General features: G+C 47.7%; 2 protein-coding genes across 2 annotated transcripts in view; both read left to right on the top strand.

Moving 5' to 3' along the window:
* Positions 1 to 663: 663 nt before the first annotated feature.
* On the top strand, positions 664 to 3484 carry LOC146181779 (uncharacterized). The gene has a single exon (XM_084575547.1). It carries the CDS (start codon positions 789 to 791, stop codon positions 3420 to 3422), a length of 2634 nt encoding a protein of 877 aa, XP_084431673.1. The 5' UTR covers positions 664 to 788; the 3' UTR covers positions 3423 to 3484.
* Positions 3485 to 10171: 6687 nt separating this feature from the next.
* The window catches only part of LOC146181780 (lysosomal alpha-glucosidase-like), a 43037-nt gene continuing 29882 nt past the window's right edge, over positions 10172 to 23326 (top strand). The window contains exons 1-2 of the mRNA XM_084576788.1: positions 10172 to 10461; positions 20042 to 20281. Of these exons, the coding sequence (XP_084432914.1) occupies positions 10356 to 10461; positions 20042 to 20281 (346 nt within the window). The 5' untranslated portion in view covers positions 10172 to 10355. The remainder of the gene's footprint in view (positions 10462 to 20041; positions 20282 to 23326) is intronic.

Genomic DNA, 23326 nt, shown 5'->3' on the forward strand with positions numbered 1-23326 from the left:
AAACAGCGACATCGCACAGCACACGGGTGTCTCTTCATTTCGCCCTTTACTAAACGCAGCTGCTGCGGTCGGGATCGAACCCGGGTACTCCGGCAGAGTAGTCGGGCGTCTTACCACTGCATCATCCCGGCGGGGCAAGGTTCAAAAGTCAACATAAGTATAATGTTTCCTTTGAACGTTCTGCTAATTTTAGAACCATGTGACAGAACGTTAGGCAACTTTCAGACAACTTATATAACAATTTTATAACATTATTCTAATATTCGGTGCTACCTGGGTAAACCCTGCCCGTGCCCATGTATAGTTCCGCTGTTGACCACGATCTCTGCTGTAGCAGAAATGTCGCAGAAGTCAGCGTTTGGTCGTTTGATTTTGCTACACATAACGAAAGCGACGGCATGGCGGCGGCGTCCCGTTGACTGTTGCCGCTTCCCCTGTAACGTCCTTACAGTGAAAATATGCGCCACATTTCGCATCGGATGTCATTTTTTTTTGTTGCATGGTTCGTGCTAAAAATAAAAGTGCGTTATTACGATGGCCAGCTTTTTACAGTAACAGTTTTATGAAAGGCCAACAATTCAATCGTCATCGCACACATGCGCATTATGTTCCTGCGTACTTCCTGCGTCTGAACGACGCCTCCTCTATTAGGCGCTGGTCTGAACAAGTCGCATTTGCGTTTTGCGAGTGGCAGTGCGTCGTGCCGCGTTTTATTCTTGCCTGTCCTGTTACGTTAGCTGCGGCCATAGAGTTTCTTGCTGCGGCTGAGGGTTATTAGGCATAGCCATATGGATGCTGCAGAAACGGGTATGGATACTGTCGGCGGCTCAACTACGCAACGAGAGCAGGCAGCGTGTACCGCGGCGGACAAAGAGCCCAACGGCAACGAACTGCAGCGCAATGAAGAAATGTGCTCGGAGAACCATGCTGCAATGAACCAAGTGGGCAGTTCGCTACCTGACGCTTCGCCAGATTCACCCGATGACGGCTGGAGTTCATCTGACGACGAAGACTCTGCAGCAGAAGAGCGTGAGCATAGTTTGAGACCGTCGCTGTGCATCGACGATGTCCGCATTCCTGACGACGCAGCTGCGTACAGCGGGGAAAAGTTGGAGCCGCAACAGGCGATTCCCAGGTTCGAAACTATCTACGAAATGACCCGTAGGTTTGTCCATTACTTTACTACGTTGCACACCGAACGCGAGTGCGTTCGCGACATCGACATTTGCAGCGTCTGCCGTTCGGCCCTGCGAACGCTCGTCGAAATTCGGCTCGCCGTCCATAAGAATCACGAAGGTCGTCTCATTGTGCTCAACAACACAAATTTTATGAGACTTTTGGCCAATCTCTGCAGCATCGATTCGCTCGGGCAGCCTCGCATCTGCACCGTTAGCTCGAAGAAGTTGAATGAGTACTACGAGACGCGCGCGTCTTGTCAGAAGCTTACTGGTGTAATAAGCGTTCTGGACGATCAAACTGGCAAGAAGGTGTGGGAGAACTTTTTGGGCGATGCTGCGAAGCATATCGAAACTCTAACCTACAGTTTTAAGCTCATTTGTGCGTCTGCTGCTGTTGATCGTGGCGGCGACACCCGGGAACTGGAAAAAGCAGGTAGCGAAGTGGAGACGCGTAGTGAAGCTGTGCCCGCGGCCAATGCTAACTTTGAAAAAGGGTCGCTTGACATCGCACGCTGCATCGATGCCCAGCATTTTGTTGTGTACAAGAGCTCGCGGATGAGGGAAGACGTTCGCACGATGGCGGAATACAACAGAAAGGTGGTTGATCGTGACCCTCGAGAGGATCCTCCCGATATCGGTGATGTGACAGGTCTCATTGTATCCAGCGGAGAGCTGGTGAGGGTGCTTGTACTCAAGGTGATCGAAAAAGTGGCAGTCGTTTGGGAGATCGACACTGGCCGCATGCATCGCGTCCACTGGGATAACCTTGTCGACATTCTTCCAGCTTTCAGAAGCATGCCGCCTGCCGTAGGTCTGGCTGTCGTGCGCGACGTACAGGCCGTGCCTTTTCCGAATCTGCTGAGAGAGTGCACGGAAATCCTGCGATCCATCGTGGACTCGGATGAACAGGACCCCGCCTTTCACACGCTCATGCTTAACAAGCTGACTAGTTTCGGAGTCATCGATGCCCTATCCAACCTGATACGTTGCCCCGACTACAAGACAAGGATGGTTGCCCTGGCCTGCTTGATTCTTCTCTGCAACCGTCACCACGGCCGCCAGGCTGTTGCAAATGCCGGCTTTGTGAACAGAGTGGTCTCGCAGCTGGATAAGTTGGCGAGCAAGCGGCAGGGATGGCTCCGCCTTAACCCAGAAGAGGCTGAAAAGAAAGCCCTGCTTGACCTCTTGCGCTCCATGTTCATTCGCAACGAGAGGATTCGTATGGACACAGCCGGCTCGGATTTAATAGCTGTGCTATTGAAAGTCCGTGAGAATACAGTGCCTGGAAACGACGCATTTCATCGAGATGTCGAACGGTGCTTGCGTTCGATTCTGGGACCTCCCCCGTGTCTTGTCGTTGCGTCTTCAAACAAGGATTACGGCAATCAGCGCTCCTTCTCTGGCCCTGCTCACCGTGGACGGCCGCCACAGGGCTGTGACTACGTCCAGCAGCGCTCCGCATCAAGGCACCCGTTTCCTCGAGCTACGCACGTGGCTCTGACTCCGGACAGATTAGAAAGCCATAAGAACTCAAGCAAGACGCTGGAATGTTACGACGGGGCCGAGCCTCTGTGCCCGGCTGACTTCAGACCAGAGCTTATCGTGTCCTCAAACGCCAACATCTGCGGCGTCGCAGGGCCGCCGCCGACGCGTGGAGGCGGCGGCCGCTTCTACGTCCGCAGCATGCTGGTGCCCCTCCGGTCGGACGAGACGCACGAACTGCGCCCTGTGCAGGTCATGCGCCAGGCATCGGCGCGCACATTGGCCAATGTGGCCTGCTCGTTCCTGAACACTTGGAAGCCGTGCACCATCTACTACGGCATCAGCCGTGATGGCTTTGTACGTGGCGTCATACTCAATAAGGAAGAGAAGGACAACGTGCGCACCGGCGTCGACTTCATGGTGGGCAACCTGCGACCGCTACTTACATCATCCAGCTTCGGGGTCGAGTTCGTGCCCGTGCTGCGTAGCGCCGCCGACCCGGTCGAGAACGCTGTCCACTTCGTGGTCGAGGTCTGGGTGCGCGGTGTCCCGCGCACCGTTTACACTACTTGGGAGGGCGACTGCTTCCTGCGCGAGAACGGCATGTCGTACCAGGCCTTTACCAACGACGTCCGCGCGTGGGTCGCCAAGATGGAGGAGGCCCGATACCGGAAGGCGCAGGAAGAAGACAAGGACACTCTGGAGGTGACGGCAATCCCAGCTGCCGCCCTTCCTGCTGAATCTCCAAAAGAACACCAGTAGTCTACGTGTGATCTGAGCAAGGACGAAACTGCAGGACATCCTATTCCTGTGTTTTAAATCCGCCCCCCCCCCTTCTCCTTTTTTTTTGGTGCCTGCTTGCGTACATTGTTATGTTCAGGAAGTCAAGCCTTCCCTCTAAAAATGTGAAATAAACCTTGTTCCTTAATTTTCAGAACGAAAATCTTTGCTTGCCTGCCTACACGCAAACAAAATTAGCCCAGCTGATGATCGCAAGCCCAGCCAGAGGTAAGATACGCATAAAAATTCTAGAACCAGATTGTGCCTATTGCGAGTGGCATAAAAGCTGGTCCAGGTGCATTTGCCATACTCTTTTATAGTAAAAACAAAGCACAGAATTGGGCGGGCAATATTTTAATGCCCGTCGTACCCCTGCCAGGCCGTATGGGAAGGACGTGGAGACGCACACCGACTTCAACGTAACGCCATCTTTATTGGTGCTATGCCTGATGCCGATAACACTTACACCAGGCTTGAGAGTTCCGAAACCGAATCATATCTTGGGAAATTCCTGAACGTCCGTAGAGCCCATCCCTAGGTCTGTGCGATTTAGTTTCGACACTTGCCGCAGGTGCACCCATTTCTTCTACTCAGTGTGCTGCCATTGTCATCAACTGTGTAGCACCTTGGAGTCCCTTTTCACAGGGCAACCCCGGAGCAGGGGGTTTTAAGGCGAAAGCCTTTAATGACTCATGCTGTCGTGGACAAATGTCTCGCTTTCGAGGCGGCTATGATTGGCCGAGGTGGGTTGACGTCATAGAGGTCTCGACCAATCACAGAGCACCACCACAGTATGCGCAAATGCGTGCCTTATATGGCCATATGCCAATCAATAATTTATCAATAATGATTATTAATTACTAATGACCGACTAAATAATATATTAATCAATTACCTGACTAATCATTGCTTAAGTAGCCAATTAACTACCTAATGACATTAATTATTAATGAATTAATGACAACGTAAATAATTTAACAATTACTAATTAATGCCGGTTGCGTAGCAGAATGCGGCACTCAGACTTTCACCTTTCATTACTTTAGCCGCTAAAGTCCCTAGCAATTTTTACTCGTACCGTGTTTCCTTTGCTTAGTGTGGGGTGATCCCGTGATGTCCCGTTGTAGTACATTTTAAGGCCTTTAATGCCTCATAGTATATTCTAGAGCACTATACTGTCGTTAGCAAATGTGTCCGCGTTTCGGGTGCACCTACGTGCAAACACTGCTCACAACCGTCCACATTCATTCACATGATGTGGACATGTATACGACACAACGCAGACACAGCTACAGTGGATGCGTGGGAGTCCCTTCTGCGTACCACCGAGCTCGCTCAACAGCGCCAGCTCATTTTGTGCGCATTGGAGGGAGTCCCAAGGGATCCCTGCTGACCTTCTCTAAGGAGTGCAACCAGTCTTTCGGCTGGTTCCCCTATTTTGGGAGTAAATAAAGAGCTTATCATCATCATCGGGTGCATGCCTTATATGGACATATGCCAATCACCATTGAATCGATACTTAATCAATACAAATCGGATGATATCGGAACATGAATTAAGGCATTTTCAAAATAATTTCATGATAATTTACGACTTATAACAAGAGTTAAGCAAATGCCCATAGGAACCCATGCATTTGGAGGTCATCGTAACTATCTCTAACCATCATTTACTAGTTAAGGGGTCTTTAACTAACACTAACCAGACACTAACTAGTACTCAGAAAATGCGTCATGATTAACTACCACTAAACAATATTAATGGTTAGAAGTCTCGAGACGTCCTTAGCCGTCACATGGTGATGTCATCGGCCGTGGCGTCATGACCGGATGTGATATCATCATGACATCACACCCGGTCATGTCTAATAACTGGAAGCGATAATGACGTCACATCCGGTCATGACGTCATGACTGGTGATGACGTCACTCTTGATCACATAATCTGGCAATGCCTTGATTCCCCTGGCGCCAAGGAAAACATAAACAGTAGAGAAGCCTGGGAACTGCTACTGCGGAGCGAGTCCCCCGCCAACCAGCAGCAAGCTGTCCGCCTGGCGGCTGAAGCCGCGAAGAAACACTGTCACTTCGCCTGTCTTTAGTCGCGGAGGCCCCGGCCTCCGTCCCATAGGCCTGCGTGCCGGGGGCGGGGAGTAGGGGGCTTCCTACATCGGTGGAAAAATAAAGTTCGTAACAACAACAACACGCATGTACGAAGCTGACCCCGCCGGGCGTTCGATCCAGGCGTCCGTACGGCGCCTTTCATTTGGCGTCGCTTCCTCGAACGGCGCACCACAGAGCATACATAGAAATAGACGCAGTACAGCATGCATCAGCGGCGTTTAAAATTGGTTGACAGCAAAGAAAAGGCGCAGTATTTGTTACAATTCTAGTCAATCACAAACGGTCTCGCAGTCAATGCTACGGTGCTCTAGAATCTAGAGCACCGTATCGCCCCGCCGGGGTGGTGCAGTGGAAAGACGCCCGACTAATTGTGCCGGAGCACCCGGGTACGAACCCAACCTCGGCGGCTGCGTTTCGATGGAGGCGAAATGAAGAGGCGTCCGTGTGCTGTGTGATGTCAGCGCACGTTAAGAGGTGGTCGAAATTACTCCGTAGTCCTCCACTACGGCTCCTCTTTCTCTCTTTCCACTTTCACTCCCACCTTCATCCCTTCCCTTATGGCGCGGTTGAGGTGTCCACAGAAAACAACTGAGACAGTTACCGCGCCCTTCCCTTCCTATAAATCAATCAGTTTAGAGCACCGTATCAATGCCTAAGCAGCGCGGCGGGGAAGGCGTCCGCCTTGAAGCACTTTAGTTTTTCATCTGCCTTGTCTTCTTAGTCCGCTGTGCTCGCTGGTTCAATGTACATGAATTTAAGAGTTCATTTGTCGTTGGAATTGTCGTCCGAGGATCCTCCTGCCCATCATTAGTCGAACTGTACTTGCCTTCCTGATTTTGCATGGCGTGTTGCGAGGATCTAGGAAAAGCAATTGTGAATCGTGGCCTGTTTCTAGTGCTTTCTTTACAGGGACTGCTGTCTTGACTGCTGATTCGACCATTCCGTTTGACGGGGCATACCCTGGACTTGACGTGTCATGAACAAACTGCCACTTAGGAGCACCGCACGAAAATGAGGACCATTCGGACACAGCTATAGCGTTCCATTGAACGCATCGAAGTTCACCGGCGTTCTATAATTGGTTTACAGGGAAGCCGCAGTATCTGTCCATCCTGCTGACACATCTCGCGGACACTACAACAACGCTCAGGCTTAAGGCCTATTCACACTTGCGACTCGCGAAGGACGCGCGACCGGCAGTCGCATGCGACCAGAGAGCCACCGATGTTCACACTTGCGAATGCGACTTGCGGGTTGCTTTCCACATCGTGTCTACTTTGACTGTTCACCACATAGAGTAAAGCTAACTTACGTTCACGTCAGCTGAGCTGCTGATTGGTTTAACGGTTTGCGACCAGCAGTCGTCGCGTGACTGAAAATCGAGCAGTGCCCGAACGGCCCACGGCAGTCGCTTTTCGACGACCGCTGCGAGTCGCAAGTGTGAACGGGCCTTTACGCGTTTCTCCACAGCGGTCTCGGAACGTTTTTTTTTTTTTTTTGTAATTGCTGTGTAATAAACTGTGTGATACAGTACAATGTGGTATCGTGTGGTATATATATTGGACATAACGTCCCAAAGCGACGCTTGCTATGAGGGACGCCCCATGCAGCGAGCGGAGGACGCCTCAATTCGTTTCAGCCACCTGAGGTGTTTTGACGTGCTTTAACATCATTTGGTACACAGGCGCCATTTTGCGTTTCAGCGCCATTGAAACGGGTCCGCTGCGGCCAAGTTCTGAGCCGTGCCCTCGAACTTCAGCAGTTGAGCGCCCTAACTACTGAGCTACTGCGACGGGACGTGTGAGAAATTCGTGACTTCGCAATAAACTATAGGAGTAGCAGAAGTTTATAAATGAGGCTTGCACTCCGGACAGCACACGCATTTGTAACCTATATATATATATATACGCGCGCGGGCACACACACACACACACACACACACACACACACACACACACACACACACACACACACACACACACACACACACACACACACACACACACACACACACACACACACACACACACACACACACACACACACACACACACACACACACACACACACACACACACACACACACACACACACACACACACACACACACACACACACACACACACACACACACACGCACGCACGCACGCACGCACGCACGCACGCACGCACACACACACACACACACACACACACACACACACACACACACACACACACACACACACACACACACACACACACACACACACACACACACACACATTGATTAGACGAGGTGAACAACAGTATACTTCTTTTGAAGTCTCGGCCGGGGACCGACCTTCGTCTGAGGAACCTGAGCTAGCCACCATACCTCAGCGGTATGGTGGCTACCATACCACCATACCTATATATATATATATATATATATATATATATATATATATATATATATATATATATATATATATATATATATATATATATTTATCAATGTGTGTGTGTGGGGGGGGGGGGGGGGGCTTAGGTCTCCAAGACGTCAGATGGCTACTGCGTAAGTTAGCGTCCAAGTGAACATTAAGCGGTTCTTTGAAATGCGCATCGTTCAGCACGACGACCCAAAGTGGTTCCACAAGTTCATGTTACTTACCTTTGCATTCATTAGGTGGCCACAGCTGGACTGGAGACTTGTTTGCATAAATTTAGGTTAGCGGTTCACGGACGTCTCCAGCTGCTCCGCAGGTTTTTCACCAGCTACTTTTTTCACTCGTCATCCCGATGAGACTAGCTAGCTTCCAGCTGAGACCTGTAGATAGCTAGTCGCAATGAGCTTATCCAAGCTGATGAAGGTGCACAACTATTACAGCTGCATTTATACCAGCGATTCTCACATGGGTTACTCGGTTACTTCTATAGCGCGTTGCACAATTTCCGGCGCGCTATAGAATGTTTGTTCCAGCTAAACCGCGGAATCCTCGCAGCTCAAATTTCGAACAAGACTGACATTTTTTCGTTGTATTTTTAATGCGAAATTTATTTGCGGTACTTGCCTGATTCAATCAGAAAAAGCCAGATGTTCTTATCGTATGCGGCAGCGGCGAAGCAAAAAGTAAAAAATAAAAACCCACTGCCCCAAAGTTAACACCGGTGGCGCCATCTTGTGCAATAACCTTCCGTTATCATTCATTCATTCATTCATTCATTCATTCATTCATTCATTCATTCATTCATTCATTCATGCATTCATGCATTCATTCATATGAGGATGACCTGAGGCCTAGGGGGATTGTGCCGTGATAGAGTTGCTGGAAATAGCCCAAGATGGCGCCTCTGGTGTTAGCGCTGGGGCAGTGGTTTCTTTTGCTTTGCCGCCTGCTCTGACTTGAAAGCCCAAAAGCTGTTGGTTAAACGAGCAATGGCGGCAGTGGAAGAGTGGGGTCCCATGCTAGGGACTCCCCCTAGTGTTTGTGAATGGAAGGGCACTAAACCTGACCCCAGAGCAACCTCCACGTAACTATTTTTAATAAAAGTTTTTACCACCACCATCACCGCATACGATGGGATCATCAGACTTCTGATCGAATCAGGCAAGTACCCCTAACAAATTTTGTATTAAATATACTAACGACAAAAGGCCATTTCTGTGCGAAATTTTAGTTTCGAGGGTTCCGCGGTTTAGCTGGGAGAAGCATTCTAAAGCGCACCGGTAAGTGTTCAACGTGCTGTACTACAGGATCGCAATGCTGGCAGTCATATAGCGTTTAACTGAGCTTCCCGTGGACTCCTATGACAGGAGACAGCTCCATAAGTGGATTAGCGTAACGGCGGGCTAGTTGGCCTGAATCTTGTACTGACATGAAAGGCTGTGCGCAAAAAAAAAAAAAAAAGGACAACACAAAACAGAGTAAACGACAGGACATAGCGTAACTTAGCACTGTCATACACAAAAACGCTGTCAAAGTTCTAGATGATTCCAGGCAGTCGCAGCGGGGCTGTGCGATTAGTAGGAGCGTAAATACCTTACTGTGCTTATTTGCGCCGAGCGCGCTTTGAAGCTGATAGAGGCTGAACCAGAAACACTCATACACCACAGGAGCCATGGTGCTCCGTTTTTATCCTCGCTTAGGTGTGAATGTTCAGCGACTATACGCCTGATGACGTAGGCCGCCATATACAGCATCCACGAGAACTGCAGGATATATACACGCAACATTTCCAGCGACAAATGCTTGTCTAGAGGACATACAGCTAGCGAGTCTTGCAGTCAGCACGAGAGGTTAGTACGCCCACGTCGCGATTATGCTTCATGCGCAGTACGTGCTCCTCCCATGCCCGCTTACACAGGGCTGAAACACCGCTGTCGCATAGCTCACGTACCGGAAGACAAACAGCACGGCCGAAGGGGGGTTGCATGATCGTTCAATGTTAATTAATGTGCATCTCGTTGCCGCCGCCCGTGCGTCGATCCCCCGGTATGCGACGGTTCTGATGCGGACGAGCCGGATTAGGCAATGTAACGGGTCCTCCACCGCACCGGACGTTGTCGTTCCGGACGACATTGAGTCTTGCCGTGACAGGCGCGCGGTGCCATTGTTCGCCAGTATGAGTGCGCGGCTCCTGCCGCATAGGGAACAGGCTCGCGCTGTATTGGCTGGAACGGCACACTTCGATTGGGGCGATACATCGTCGACGCGCATCGTGCGGTTTTTCTAGCCTCGCGCAGCACGAGTCGGAGCGTAACCGTGCCGAGGACGTGGTTTGCGCCGTGCCCGAGCGTGGCCGCCTTTAGGAACTGCTTCTCGCTGCCTTGATGGCGCGGGACGCCGACGGCAGTGGATTTGGACGTTCGCACACATTCAGGCTGGATCGACCGCCGTCTGGCAGCAGCACTAGCTGCTGGGAACGCTGCAACATGCGTGAGTATACGTCTCGCTGACACGTGGCCTAGTTCTGGTCGCTGCTTGATATATTATATACCTGAACCGCCGAATAGGACTATTTTGGAGACTTACGTTAGCTTGTTGCTATGCTGAACTTGTCAAGGCATTATGAACCAAGTCTAACTAGGCGTGGAAAGCATGCAAACATACCGATCGGACGCACGTTAGCACGAATGCGCCATATTGTTTGTCAGGCCTACCCCGGCGTTAGGCCTAATAAGTTCCACCGCGCCTTTCAGAAGTGGAACTTCGGAGATAAGACTCGCTTTTGGAATAATAGCTGTTTCACATTGGGCATGTATTCTTCTGTGCCATCGCTTGGCATTTTCTCGGTATTTTTGCTTTTATCCCTTAGCAACGGCAGAACTATTTCTGTTTCGAGGCATCTGCTCCCCTCCTGTGCTTTCGCTGCCTTCAAGCGAACGTCGCCAGAGTTCAATCCCTTCAGGCTGTAGCAAATGTCAGAAGCATGGCCCCATCCATAAGACTTGGGTCGCTATCTGGATTGGTGCATAGACCGATGTGTGAACGCAACCTTCTTCTCTTGCGTATATAATGCGTGGCAATGAATCTTTTCAACGTATCCTTCCGGCGAATACGGACATCGAAAATCTCCGGTGCAGTAAATCAGTTGTCGGATGATTTGTTGTCTCGAATACAAGCGCGTTGGGAATGACCAAACTTTCAAGCCTTGCGTAATACGTATATCTGGATATATCAAGATCTGTGTGTATGTGTCTTGGCGTGGACGTGCTTCTCGATACATACATATCGGTTTTCTGAAATACACTGTAATCGCTACCGTACCAGCAGGCCAAGAGTGAGTACTCCACAGTTCGTAGTGTTTCCTTTGTCGACACTGCCGACCACACCCCTTGGTGCCCCGTTGGGCGTGACCACTTCCGGCAACTGTAGATCACACATTTCTTCTTGAATCTCAGAAGATAAAATAATAATAATAATAATAATAATAATAATAATAATAATAATAATAATAATAATAATAATAATAATAATAATAATAATAATAATAATAATAATAATAATAATAATTGGTTAACAGGAAGGGAAAGACGCAGTATCTGCCACACTTGTTTCTGTGGTCGCCTGAGCCGCGCTGTAAGGGAAGGGAGGAAGGTGGAAGTGAAAGTGCATAGAGGGAAAGAGGAGCCGTAGTGGAGAGCTACGGAGTAATTTCAACCACCTGGGGATCTTTAACGTGCGTTGACATCGCACATCACACGTACGCCTCTTCGTTTTGCCTCTATCGAAACGCAGCCGCCGAGGTCGGGTTCGAACCCGGGTACTCCGGCACAGTAGTCGGGCGACTCACCAGTGCACTACCCCGGCGCAAGATTCCGTTTTCGAATATGTCTTTCGTCACAAATACCGGCACTCTAAAAACATTATGTAGAGCTATTTTGTATACTGTACAAAGGTATACCATCACAGGGACATGCATGAATAGATGGCGTGCTTCAAATTAAACCATGCATAGCAAACAAGTAGTGGTGTGGAATGCCACTACTGTCCACGACGCAAACTTATACCACTTCAGTCCAACAGAAAACTATAGGCTTAATTCAAATTTGACTCCTGTTCGGTTACGACGATGACACACCTTATTTGTTCTGTTGAGGTGACCGGTCATCCACCCATGTCGTGCGGATAAGATGACATCTATTGTAGGTGGGGTGGAACCGCGCACAACAAGTCGGTACAAAAACACTGCATTTGTCATGAAGGTAATGCGCTTGTATGATGTCGATTACCCGTACTCCGATTTCCATTTTCACGAAATCTTTTCTTCTCTACCCAGCGTAATTACAGGCTTCGATAAAGCAACAAGGGTCGCCGTGTGGAGCGCGACTAGCTTATGCGCCAAACTGCGAAAATGTTGAATTACAAAACAATTTTATTAACGGAAGTTAAATGGCTAATTGAAAGCTATTTATACTAATATTAAAGAACACGCACGAGTGGTAGATGTCCCATCAATCCTCCCCACAACGCATAGAAACTCAGCGCACGCCGGCGCTCAAAAAAAAAAAAAAAAAAAAAAAGAAATGAAAAGAACAAGTTGCGATGATGCTCCACCGCACCTTCCCGCGTCACTTAGGAGTATCTGAAGCCCTGGAGCATCTAATGAGTGGGCGCACCCAGCAAGCCCCGATGACGTCTTCGGAGAGGGAGCTCGCGGACAGATGTCGCCCTAATCGGTTGTGAGCGGTCACAGGAGCACTGAACAAATATTTGTAAATTATAAGCTCCACGCAAAGCTTTACACCCGAAAGCTTTACAGCTTTACACCTTAACACTCAATTACACCCGAATACCACATTCATGGATATCTCGTATAGAATAACACTACAATTACTATTTCAGGGGCCATTTATTAAAGCAGGTCATTTCGGAGCGGAAAAGACACTGAACTGAGGGATCGAAAGTGGGCCTATAATGTATTCAGCGACTCTGAACGTAGACTACGCTCCGTCGCTGCATTACACCGTTATAATCCTGGTCACTGGAAACATATATGCCTGATGCGGTCTCTCAAAATAGCACTGATAATTTAAGTTCCGTGTTGCGTATACCTAGTCTGGTGCCGCGTATTTCAAAACTCGGCAATATGATTCGTCGCTACCGTCGTTGCAATGATAGGTCAATTTCTTGCATAGGTCGAGAAAGAGCCTTCTTCGAATTTCGCCATTGGTTCCTTTTTTTTTTTTTTTGGGGGGGGGGGGGACATGGTTTTGTTGTTTCCTAGCGTAGTATTTTGTGGCATTCCGGTAGCTTTCTTTCCTCTAACTTTGCTTCATTAAATAATTTCATCATTATCGGCAGGGCACGATGCGAGGTGAAAGTCCGGCACATCAGTTGATGCGAAAATCCGTCTGACGTACTGTGCTCATACTGGCAGCGTCATTAGAGAGATTTAGCAATTACCGTGATCCGCGATCCGCTACCGTGATCCGCCACCGTGCTTTCCACTGCGCATGCCCTAATCCCCTTGACGCCGATAGATGGCGCCACATACTTGATGTCGGCTCATAGACCTGCCGCGTCAGGACCAATCAGCTTGTGCGGTAAAAGGCCACGGTGGCGGATCGCGAGTCACGGTAAGCTAAATCTCTCTACTGAAAATTTATGGTAGTGAAGAAACGAATTTGCGTATTTTCTGGGAATTCGTATGTCCGCAGACACACACATCGAAGGACTTGTGGTACTCTCGTTTGGCTGCTTATGCTCACACCTCGGCGACAGGTCAGTAACGCAGTACTGTCCACCACAAAAGTTTAGAGAACGCGTATGTGGGGAGAAAAATTATTTTGAAGCAGTCATGTAAACCAGTCGCTTTGGATTGGATTGGATTGTATTGGTACTAAGGCTTCCCTTTTTTACCAGGTGGACCAGACAGGTCTTAGCCAAGTCAATTCCCTACTGTGACGGAGTCTGTCCCGCCCTGGCGCAACGGCACCAACACTTTTATCTAGTATGCCTTATCCAGCTCTCAAGGCGTCGTTTGGTTGTCTCCACAGTCGCTTTGAATGGGTAATGATGATGACCATGCGTTGTTTTTTTTTTCTGATGGAAAAAGGGCAACATTAGCCAGAAAGCATTATGACACTAGGTATTTTTTCCTTTACACAAGGTGTGTTTTAAGGCCAACTTTCCATGCGTATCACTCCTAGAAGCCGATCATTAAGGAAGTGAAGAGTTTGTATCTGTTGTATTAATAATGGATACCCAACAGGGCTAGGGATCGAACTTGGGACCTCCGGCATGTGAGGCAGGTACTCAAACCACTGAGGCCACAGCAGCGGTAGCTGTCTGAAGATATGTGGAAACAAGCATATTCCATCAGTAGGCAATGTTAGCAGACAGCTTAGTCGCAAGAGAGCACCACAATACATATATGTTTTTACATAGAATAACCATTTCATAAACTATGACCGCCAATAATACATATACAGCTAGAATATCAGCTAGTTTTCGGGGTTGAAGCCTGTATTTACAAGCAGCTTCATCAGAATCAGACAGTTCACTTTTTAGATATTCTTGCTTGCACATTATCTAAACATTTAAAAGTTGTAAATTTATTCCTGTGAGAGCAAAAAGTACGAGAGGAAACGATTTATTGACAAGTTTTTTTTTTTTTTTTTTATTGACGAGTCAGCAACTTATGAGAAACCACTGGCACGCCCTAAGCCAACATGTACTAAACATTCACGCACTTGGCGTCAATCCGTTGCTCGTTGATCTGAAGACATCTGCAGATACACCAAATTTCAACCAGCAATCTAGTAGGAACATTTACGAGGTTAAACTACGGTCGTAGCTTCATGGCAACCAGCAGTTTGTTACAGGTCTCAAGCATCCAGTGTAGCCGTGTTTTCGCGGCTATCCTACATTTGGAACCATCCCCTACCTGCTGGGAAAGGCAAGACCAGTGAACGAGCCGCGCGACACGGGGTCCGGCGTTAACACAAGCAGGAAAGGAAATCAGCGTGTGGTACTGGAAGCACGTTTGGCTGGCGCGCACTGTCTATAAACAGCAGCGTATACCAATACCCCTGAAAACAAAAACATCAACGTCATGTCTGTACTCACTAACGTGGCTGAAACCTATAGGCTGACGAAAATGTGCAGAATTAAATAAAGGACACTGCACTGAGATTCTGCAAAGGTTAAAGGAGTGCCGTTAAGAAAGATAAAGCTAGCAGCTGGAATAAGAGAAAAAAAAATCTCGTTAATACTACCTTAGCGGAAAAATGGAGATGAGGGCGGGGCATGCTATGCAATGTAAAATATCCAATGGTCGAATGGATTAACAGTGCCCAGTCGAAAAAAACTACAGACCCACGTCATACGACAAAATAATATGCAGTTCGGTCGTAGAACGCCAGATTTATTGGTAGTTCTGTAGTACTTTTCTGTATTCCTGTAGTTTTTCTGTAGTAGTTTTCCGTTGTCTGTAGTTCTGTAGCACGTTTCTGTTATAACTACAGAAATTTCTGATGTTACTACAGAACGTTCTGTTGTCACAACAGGTTTCCCGTCAAAAACCGCACAGAAATTCTGTCGTAACAGAGAATTTTCTGTAGTTTTTTTCGACTGGGTGGTTTCCAATTTAAGGCGCACCTAGCAAAGACTGAAACTGAGTCAGGTGTCAGATTAGACAAAGGGTTTCATGATCACAGTTGGAGCCGGACAAGGATAAATGAGTGCCACCGAGAAAGTGTTATACTGCTGTGGACTTTGCCAGGAGGGGTTGTGGTGACGGTGATGATAAATAGTGCCGCTGCACATCTTTCATTTCTTCGAGAAAATTTCGCGAGTGTTCTCGGTTCGATTTAATTCTATTTACAAAATAAAATAAAGAAATTTTAGTGACTGAAAGATTACGCTACGCTTAGTCTATAGTATAGGGCAGCCATAGCTCTTTTGTCCACACGAATATTCAGTTGTCTCCGAGCGACTTCACGTGTCTGTCGGCGAGCACACTTCAATTGGTGAAAAGCTTTTTATTTTATTTATTCCGATGAAGGTAACAACACAGTCGATAGTTCTGGTCAAAATCGTCTTAAGGACGCCTTGACACAAATTTTGTACTCTGCGATGTAGACACACGAAGCTGCCCAGGCCCGATTCTAGGCTTTTATGAACCGCCTGCTCAGCTCTGAGATTTAACAATTTTTCCCAAACCCCTCTTTATCGCCAGCAGCGCCATTCAGCGGGCGAACTGACCCAAGTCCCCCTTTCCACTAGTCCTACGTCACGACAGTGACAGTGAGATCTGGGGATAGATCGGCGGCGCCGAGCGCAAGCGTACGCAAGCAAGGCGACCTGGAACGACTCGGCCTGAGTGTGCGTGTTTTCAGCATGTGTTTACTGTGTTCCTAATCCGTGCTGCATAGGCGCTTGCGAGCAAGGTATCTACAATGTTTGGGTGTTGTTGTGCGCTAAACTGTCGCTCTAACTATGCCAATGGATCCAAAGCGCAAGTGTACAAGTTTCCGTCGGACTCGGCTCAAAATGCAGCTTGGACAGTGACTGTGCCGTGGAAAAACTTATTACCGATGAAGTGCGGTGCGGTAAGAAAGCGTTCTTGTTTGCTTCCTAATACTCGTGCTGCTATTCACCACTATTTGATTTAGCACAGTATATCAAAGCGTAGGCGTGCCCATATCGAGCACACAATTTGGACAGCACAGCTACTAATAATCGAGTAGCATTCGCCTTGTTTTGAGTGCGGAACAAAATTGTTTTGCAACCTAAATTATTTTCTTATGGCAACAATTTTATTTCGCTAGTGGCCACGCGATCGTAGTTGCCGTAGTAAATGACTGGTTTAAAGCCGAGTTAGCTGCTCGCTGCGTTAATATACTTATGGCAATCGCGGCTCCCAGCTTAAGCAGCTTTTTTTTTTTATATTTACGTTACAGCTTTGTGACAAGCATTTCCGTGAAAGCGACCTCGTATTCACGACAAGCTACACCGAGTGTCGTCAAGGTCATCGTTCTGAGTAATATCTCTGCCTACTATCCTTAGCTTTATCTATCCATCTAACAATAAATGTGCTCTCAGATGAATTTTGTGCCTGTCTCATAAAGTAACTCTGAATGAAGGTGAAAATTTCTTCGCAACTTCATTTCTGCTATTGAAAAAAATGGCAGGTAGATTGTGTCAAACTTCTGATATACTTCAAAAGACTGACAATATTAGATAACACAGGTTACACAATTATAACCCTCTTCATCGTTAGCACTAAAAATTTCAAGAGGTAGCTCCAGAGCAGCGTTGAATAAAAAAACAAAAAAACAAAACGCAATCGCGTAGGGTGAAGCCGAGTTCAGTATGATCTCACTACGATGACGTCACATAAGCTTGCACAGGACTTGTAGTAGTATAGGTGGTGTTGACTGACCCCGCTTCCTTATTTTTGCTCCAGTGGAATACAATACTGGCGCTGAACCATGCGGCGCACCCCCAAGGGCACGCAGAGACGTGATTACTAAGCATGTCAAGCACAGCTAGACTGATGCGTCAAAAGCGGCAGCCAGAAAATCTGGCACTTTCATGCAGGACACGTACAGTCGTCCAAATCTTTAACTGGCGTGCGTGACGGCTGCCTTTCCTGTTCTTGTGCGCCTTAGGGCGAATAAAACTTGCCGGAAGGTTAAGATATTACATACTTTAATCGTTACTTTACTTAGTTACTTTGCTCGATTCCTAGGCCTGTTTTAACTTACCTATTCTTAACCTCCTTCAGTGGGACCCCGCCGGGGTGGCACAATGGTTACGGCGCTCGACTACTGTTACCAAGGAGGCGAAAAGCAAGGCGCCCGTGTGCTGTGCGATGTCAGTGCACGCTAAAGAACCCCAGGTGGTCGAAATTTCCGGAGTCCTTCACTACGGCGTCTCATAGCCTGAGTCGCTTTGGGACGTTAAACCCCACAAACCAACCAAACCTCCTTCAGTGGGGCATTGGTCTTTTTTTTTTTATTTGGTTGAATTATTTGTATCTGCTCCTCAAAAATTAACCCGTTTACAAACCTTTTATTTGCATGTGCGGCATCATGTAGGGTAATGGCTTGGGTGCAGAAACAAGTTAGAAGTGGAAGTTGTAAGGCTACTGGCTGTACTCGATATAACAAAAATGCTAGATCGGCGATCGAAACATCACTTCGCTGCTTTCTTCCCTGATCTCGGCACCATCCGAGGTCACGTTCGGCATCACCTCATTTAATACTGCGCGGAGTGCAATCTGAGAGTTGGTGAGCCTGACACCCTCGCTTCCTGCTGTCTTGTATCTAATATAAAAAAAATAGCTGTGGTTTAACTCTGGTTAACCCTAGTTGAATTGCGATAGCAACGGCGGAATATTTTTTTGCCTGCTACATCATTCCACTATCACGCCCGATCAGTGTAAGGTGCTACATTAATTGGGACACTTAAGCTCATCCTTTAAGAGTGTGACGTGAGAGCGTAAGCTACCAGCCCACATATAAATGAGAAGGGTTCAATGCTGCTGAACCGAATGTGGAGCGAAAGCATCAGCTGCGGGTGACCGAGCGTTCTTCTTCTTCTTTCTCTTCTTCTTTTTCTTTTTCTTTCTCTCCTGCTTCTTCTTCTTCTTCGTCTTCTTCGCGGCTGTTTAAGGTCAAATGTGACCCTTCTCGGGACTACGCGACGGGCCGGAACTTGGAATACTATTGCTAGCTCAATAAAAATAAGTACAAACCGAAGCAGTACTAAGAGAACACTTACGCGAAAGCTGCATAGTGGGCGCCTCTCGAGGCGCTCGCGCCGATAGGCCGCCCACGAGGGAAGATAACCGGTCGAGGGTGGTAGCTTGGAAGCGACTTCGCGTCACTAGTGCTCCCAGCTCTCCTACCAGGCAGTGAGTGAGGGGGAGCATGACAGGAGCTAGCAGTGTAGAACGAGGCTGCGTAGCCCTTATTGTTGCAGGGGTGGTCTTCACAAATCGTCACACGATGCCGCAATTGGCTGCACAGCACGAACTTAGCATAATGCTGAGTTTATTGCATTACGCAAGATGGCGTAAACTTGTTTCTTTTTGTTAGTACTCGGCTAACTAATAGTTACCAAGCAAGCGTGCAATGCAATTTATTTTCCCCACGTAGCTCGCCCCTTGAGTCACGATCATTGCACTGTCGTTCCAAGTAAGTTGCGGGAATAATAATAAAAAACAAACTTGGAGATTGAGAAAAGCAGCCTGGACGAGTTGGTAAAGATTCATATTTAGCACCGTGAAAAAAATAAAAATGAGGACCTGAGCGAATACGTAATAGAGTACCGACGCAATACATACCGCTGGTTCTTTCGTGATAAGAGTTCCATTTATTACTTATCTTAACTGCAAATGCACCTAAAAGGGGACAGACAATACGTGTTGTTAGCCAAAGCAAAACCAGCCCATTGGTAGCCTTATGCTGGCTGTTTGTACCCCTGGCAGATTTAAGAAGAACAACTATATATAATTAACGCACTAATAGACTTACTTTATACTTTGGTTTAAGACTCTGCCTCTGGTACAGATCAGGTCATGGGGATCGGACTGTCTGGGTTACTATTGCCGGATGCGCTCCAGAGGAACTCCCTGTAGCCAATGACATCCACTGATTCTCACAACATCGCGGATAATTCCCTGACAACGCTTACAACGCTGGGCATGACAGAATAAAGGGGCTTCACCACGACTTCATCAGAGGAAACGCAGCGTCATCCAAATCGATTGACGTCATTGGATGAGCACCTCCTCTGAAGAGAATCTTTTGGTTTTTTCCTTGAGTTGTGTCGAACTGTAGCCAAATGTTCGCTCTTTTTACAGTAAGCGATTATCACACTAGAGCAGAATGCTTCAGAGAAGCGCTTATTACTCACTGAAGGATCGCATAAGTGTCGCTTGATATTCGACCAGGAAACAAAATGTTTTTACTTATCTTCGCGAAAGCAAGGTTATCATCACGGGCCTCAGAAGGCCTCCATTCGAGCCAAGATCTTCGACCTTCGCCGATTTATCTTTTTGCAGCGAGCATATCCAAAACGCACCTTATCATCGGCATCGTGGTGTTCTTCATGGCCTGCATGATCATCATTCTGGTGGCCCTGGCCGTGACCATAGCGACGCACCGTTACTTCTACTACAACGTGGCTCCCGCCGGCTCATCGGGAGGTGTGGGCGGGGCGGGTGGATCGGGCGAAGGGCTACCCGGACAGCCCGAGGCGGACGTGATCACGGACATACCCTGTCCAGTGCAGAAAATCGAAGGTGAGTCCAGTGCCTTCGGAACTCGAAGGCCAGGTTTTTACAGTTTTTCTCGGTAAATAATCTTTTGTTATGCGAACAGTGCAGTGGTTGAATCAACGCCTAACGACTGCAACTAGGGACAGCTTACAGGGAAGCGATCTTTGATTTTTGTTAAGACATCTAAAAACGTGGATTGCATGGTGCCGCCACAGCGCAACAACAACAACAGCAACAACAACAGCAACAACAACAGCAACAACAACAGCAACAACAACAGAGCAACAACAACAGCAACAACAACAGCAATAACAAGAACAACAAAAAAGAATGCTCTACTACATCCGCATTTTTAAAAAGAAATCATTCCTCGCATAGTCTAGTTTTTAAATTATGCGAGCTGCATGGCTGTCTCTTGGGCTAGTTTATGATATCCCAATGCAAAATTTTATTTTATTTCTAAAGGGGTGGTCGGATATCCACTTGAACCTCAGACTCCAGGAGGAGGCTGTATAGAGGCTTGTGGTGTTGTTCTTAGATCCAAATTTGTGGACCGATGGTTGACTGAGATGAGGCGCATGCTGGTATCTTTATCACAGACTTGGGCGAGCAAGTTATTTTTAGACACTCAATATGTCTTACTAGGCAAAAAATAAATAAATTTTTATGCGTTTATAAATTTGAACCCCCCCTAAAGAGAAACACACACACACACACACACACACACACACACACACACACACACACACACACACACACACACACACACACACACACACACACACACACACACACACACACACACACACACACACACACACACACACACGCACGCACGCACGCACGCACGCACGCACGCACGCACGCACGCACGCACGCACGCACGCACGCACACGCACGCACGCACGCACGCACGCACGCACGCACGCACGCACGCACGCACACACACACACACACACACACACACACACACACACACACACACACACACACACACACACACACACACACACACACACACACACACACACACACACACACACACACACACACACACACACACACACACACACACACACACGTATACCCTATAAATTATTTTCCCTGTAATCCTAAGCAAGTTCCACAACGAAGAACCCATACTGTCTTTTAGTGAAACAGCCTACATCAACTGTGACAAGGCTGAAGTTGCAGTACCCGGCCCCACCGGGTGCTGCAACAAGCCTGTAACCTCAGTTAGGGCGCTCGACTACTGTGTCCAAGGGTGCGGGATAGAATCATGGCCACGACGGCCGCTTTTCAATGAAGGTGAAATGCAAGGCGCCCGTGTGGTGTGCGATGTCAGTGCACGTTAAAGAGTCCTAGGTGGTCGAAATTTCCAGAGCTTTCCACTACTTCGTCTCTCATAGCCAAGTCACTTTTAAATGTTAAATCCCCCAAACCAAACCATGTTACAGCATCCAAGAGCACTTCCTAGGCGCTCCGTGTAACTTCGCAACGCGCATTTTTTAGTGTTTTTTTTTTCTTTTTGAGGAAAGCGATTGCTTCATCGGGGGACAAAAACGCCTTGCCTGTCCTGCACGAATTTGAAATGTAGCAGGCTTCACTTCCTTTGTGATAACAGCTCTATGCGCTTTAAATGAAGTTTGATAACGTCGCGCGGATGTGGTGCCGCATGGGAACAAGTATCCGTGTTAAAAAACGCCTACATATACCCTTTTATCAAGCTGCAAGCACGCATTAGGACCTTGCATTTCGAATGCGTCGTTGGTGAACTGCACCGTGGCTGCTCAGATCGAGTTGCTATGGCAACGACAAAGAGGAGCACTAAACAAAGAAGCAACAGGCGTTGGACGTGACGTCATCGAACCGGAACCGATATTGCGGCGTAAGCTTTGTGTTATTGAGACAGAACCGATGTTGGAGCGTGCTCAGGCACAATATGCATCCTGGAGCGCTCGCTTCGGGACCACGGGAAATGCATACTTTGGGTGTTTCAGTAGGTGTTGCAAAGCGCACATGATCGTGATGATTAGGTGTTTTTTGTTTACAGGAGCAACACATCCCTTAATAAAGAGGACATTGCAAAATTTCAAATTCTTTCATTCAATATTATTGTGGTAATTTGTAACGAAGACGCGCATTACTGATTTTCAATGGCCTCCAAAATGAGCAGGTGCTATGTCAGACTATGTAGCGCATAGGAATATGAGGCCGTCACTACCACACTTTTTCGTAGCACCTCACAGCACCTTACAGTTTTGCAACGAATGGTGAATGAGAATCTTGGTATAATGGACGTCACTGTATGACACTAGCATCAGCTGCCAACAGTGCATGCGCCGATAAACTAGACTGACTACGTTTGGTTCGTGCGACTATAGCCTTTCTAGTGTCATTTGTGTCTGAGCTAAGCAGAGATATAAAGTACCCCGTGTGCTTCTTTTTGGGATAATGTGCCCCCTCAAAAAAAAAAAAAAAGAGGAAAGAAAACAATGTGTCTTGTTTGCTGTCCAGACCTGAGCAGAAAGTAAATTCTTGGGCGTAAATCCGAGAATATTGATACACCTTCAGAATGCTTGTATTCTCGTTGAAAAGACACTTCTATCCCGAACGAAGGCAATACTCTTTTAGCTTAAGTGCAACAGTTTATCTCGATTGTTCCTTCTCTCAGCTGCGTGCTGTATGGGTCGATATGCCATTTACACGTAGCAGCGAAATTCACTGGCGCGTACTTTTACATTTAGGTATGCTCGGCATAAGGCACAACTAAAGCGGAATTAAAAAGTATTGCCACGCTGTACAGTAAAGAATTTTGCATTTGTCTCAAACAAAAAAAGTTTGTCCTGAACGAGAGAAAAGCGACTGTCTGGGCTAGTCGTACTGGATGGCTAGTTCCGGCTACGTCCCTCCGGATGACTGGCGTCTGAGCCCCGGTACAGAAAGACCGTTCGTTAACTCTTTGTCGCATTCAAGCTGAGATAAGGTATATACAGACAAAGCACCAACCTTGAATGACTGCCCTAATTGACCCTATAGGTTAACAGTTCTCGACAGAAGTAACCAAAG

This window comes from Amblyomma maculatum, chromosome 8 (assembly GCF_055883805.1).
Source record: "Amblyomma maculatum isolate TAMU_Amacu chromosome 8, ASM5588380v1, whole genome shotgun sequence".
Classification (NCBI taxonomy): domain Eukaryota; kingdom Metazoa; phylum Arthropoda; class Arachnida; order Ixodida; family Ixodidae; genus Amblyomma; species Amblyomma maculatum.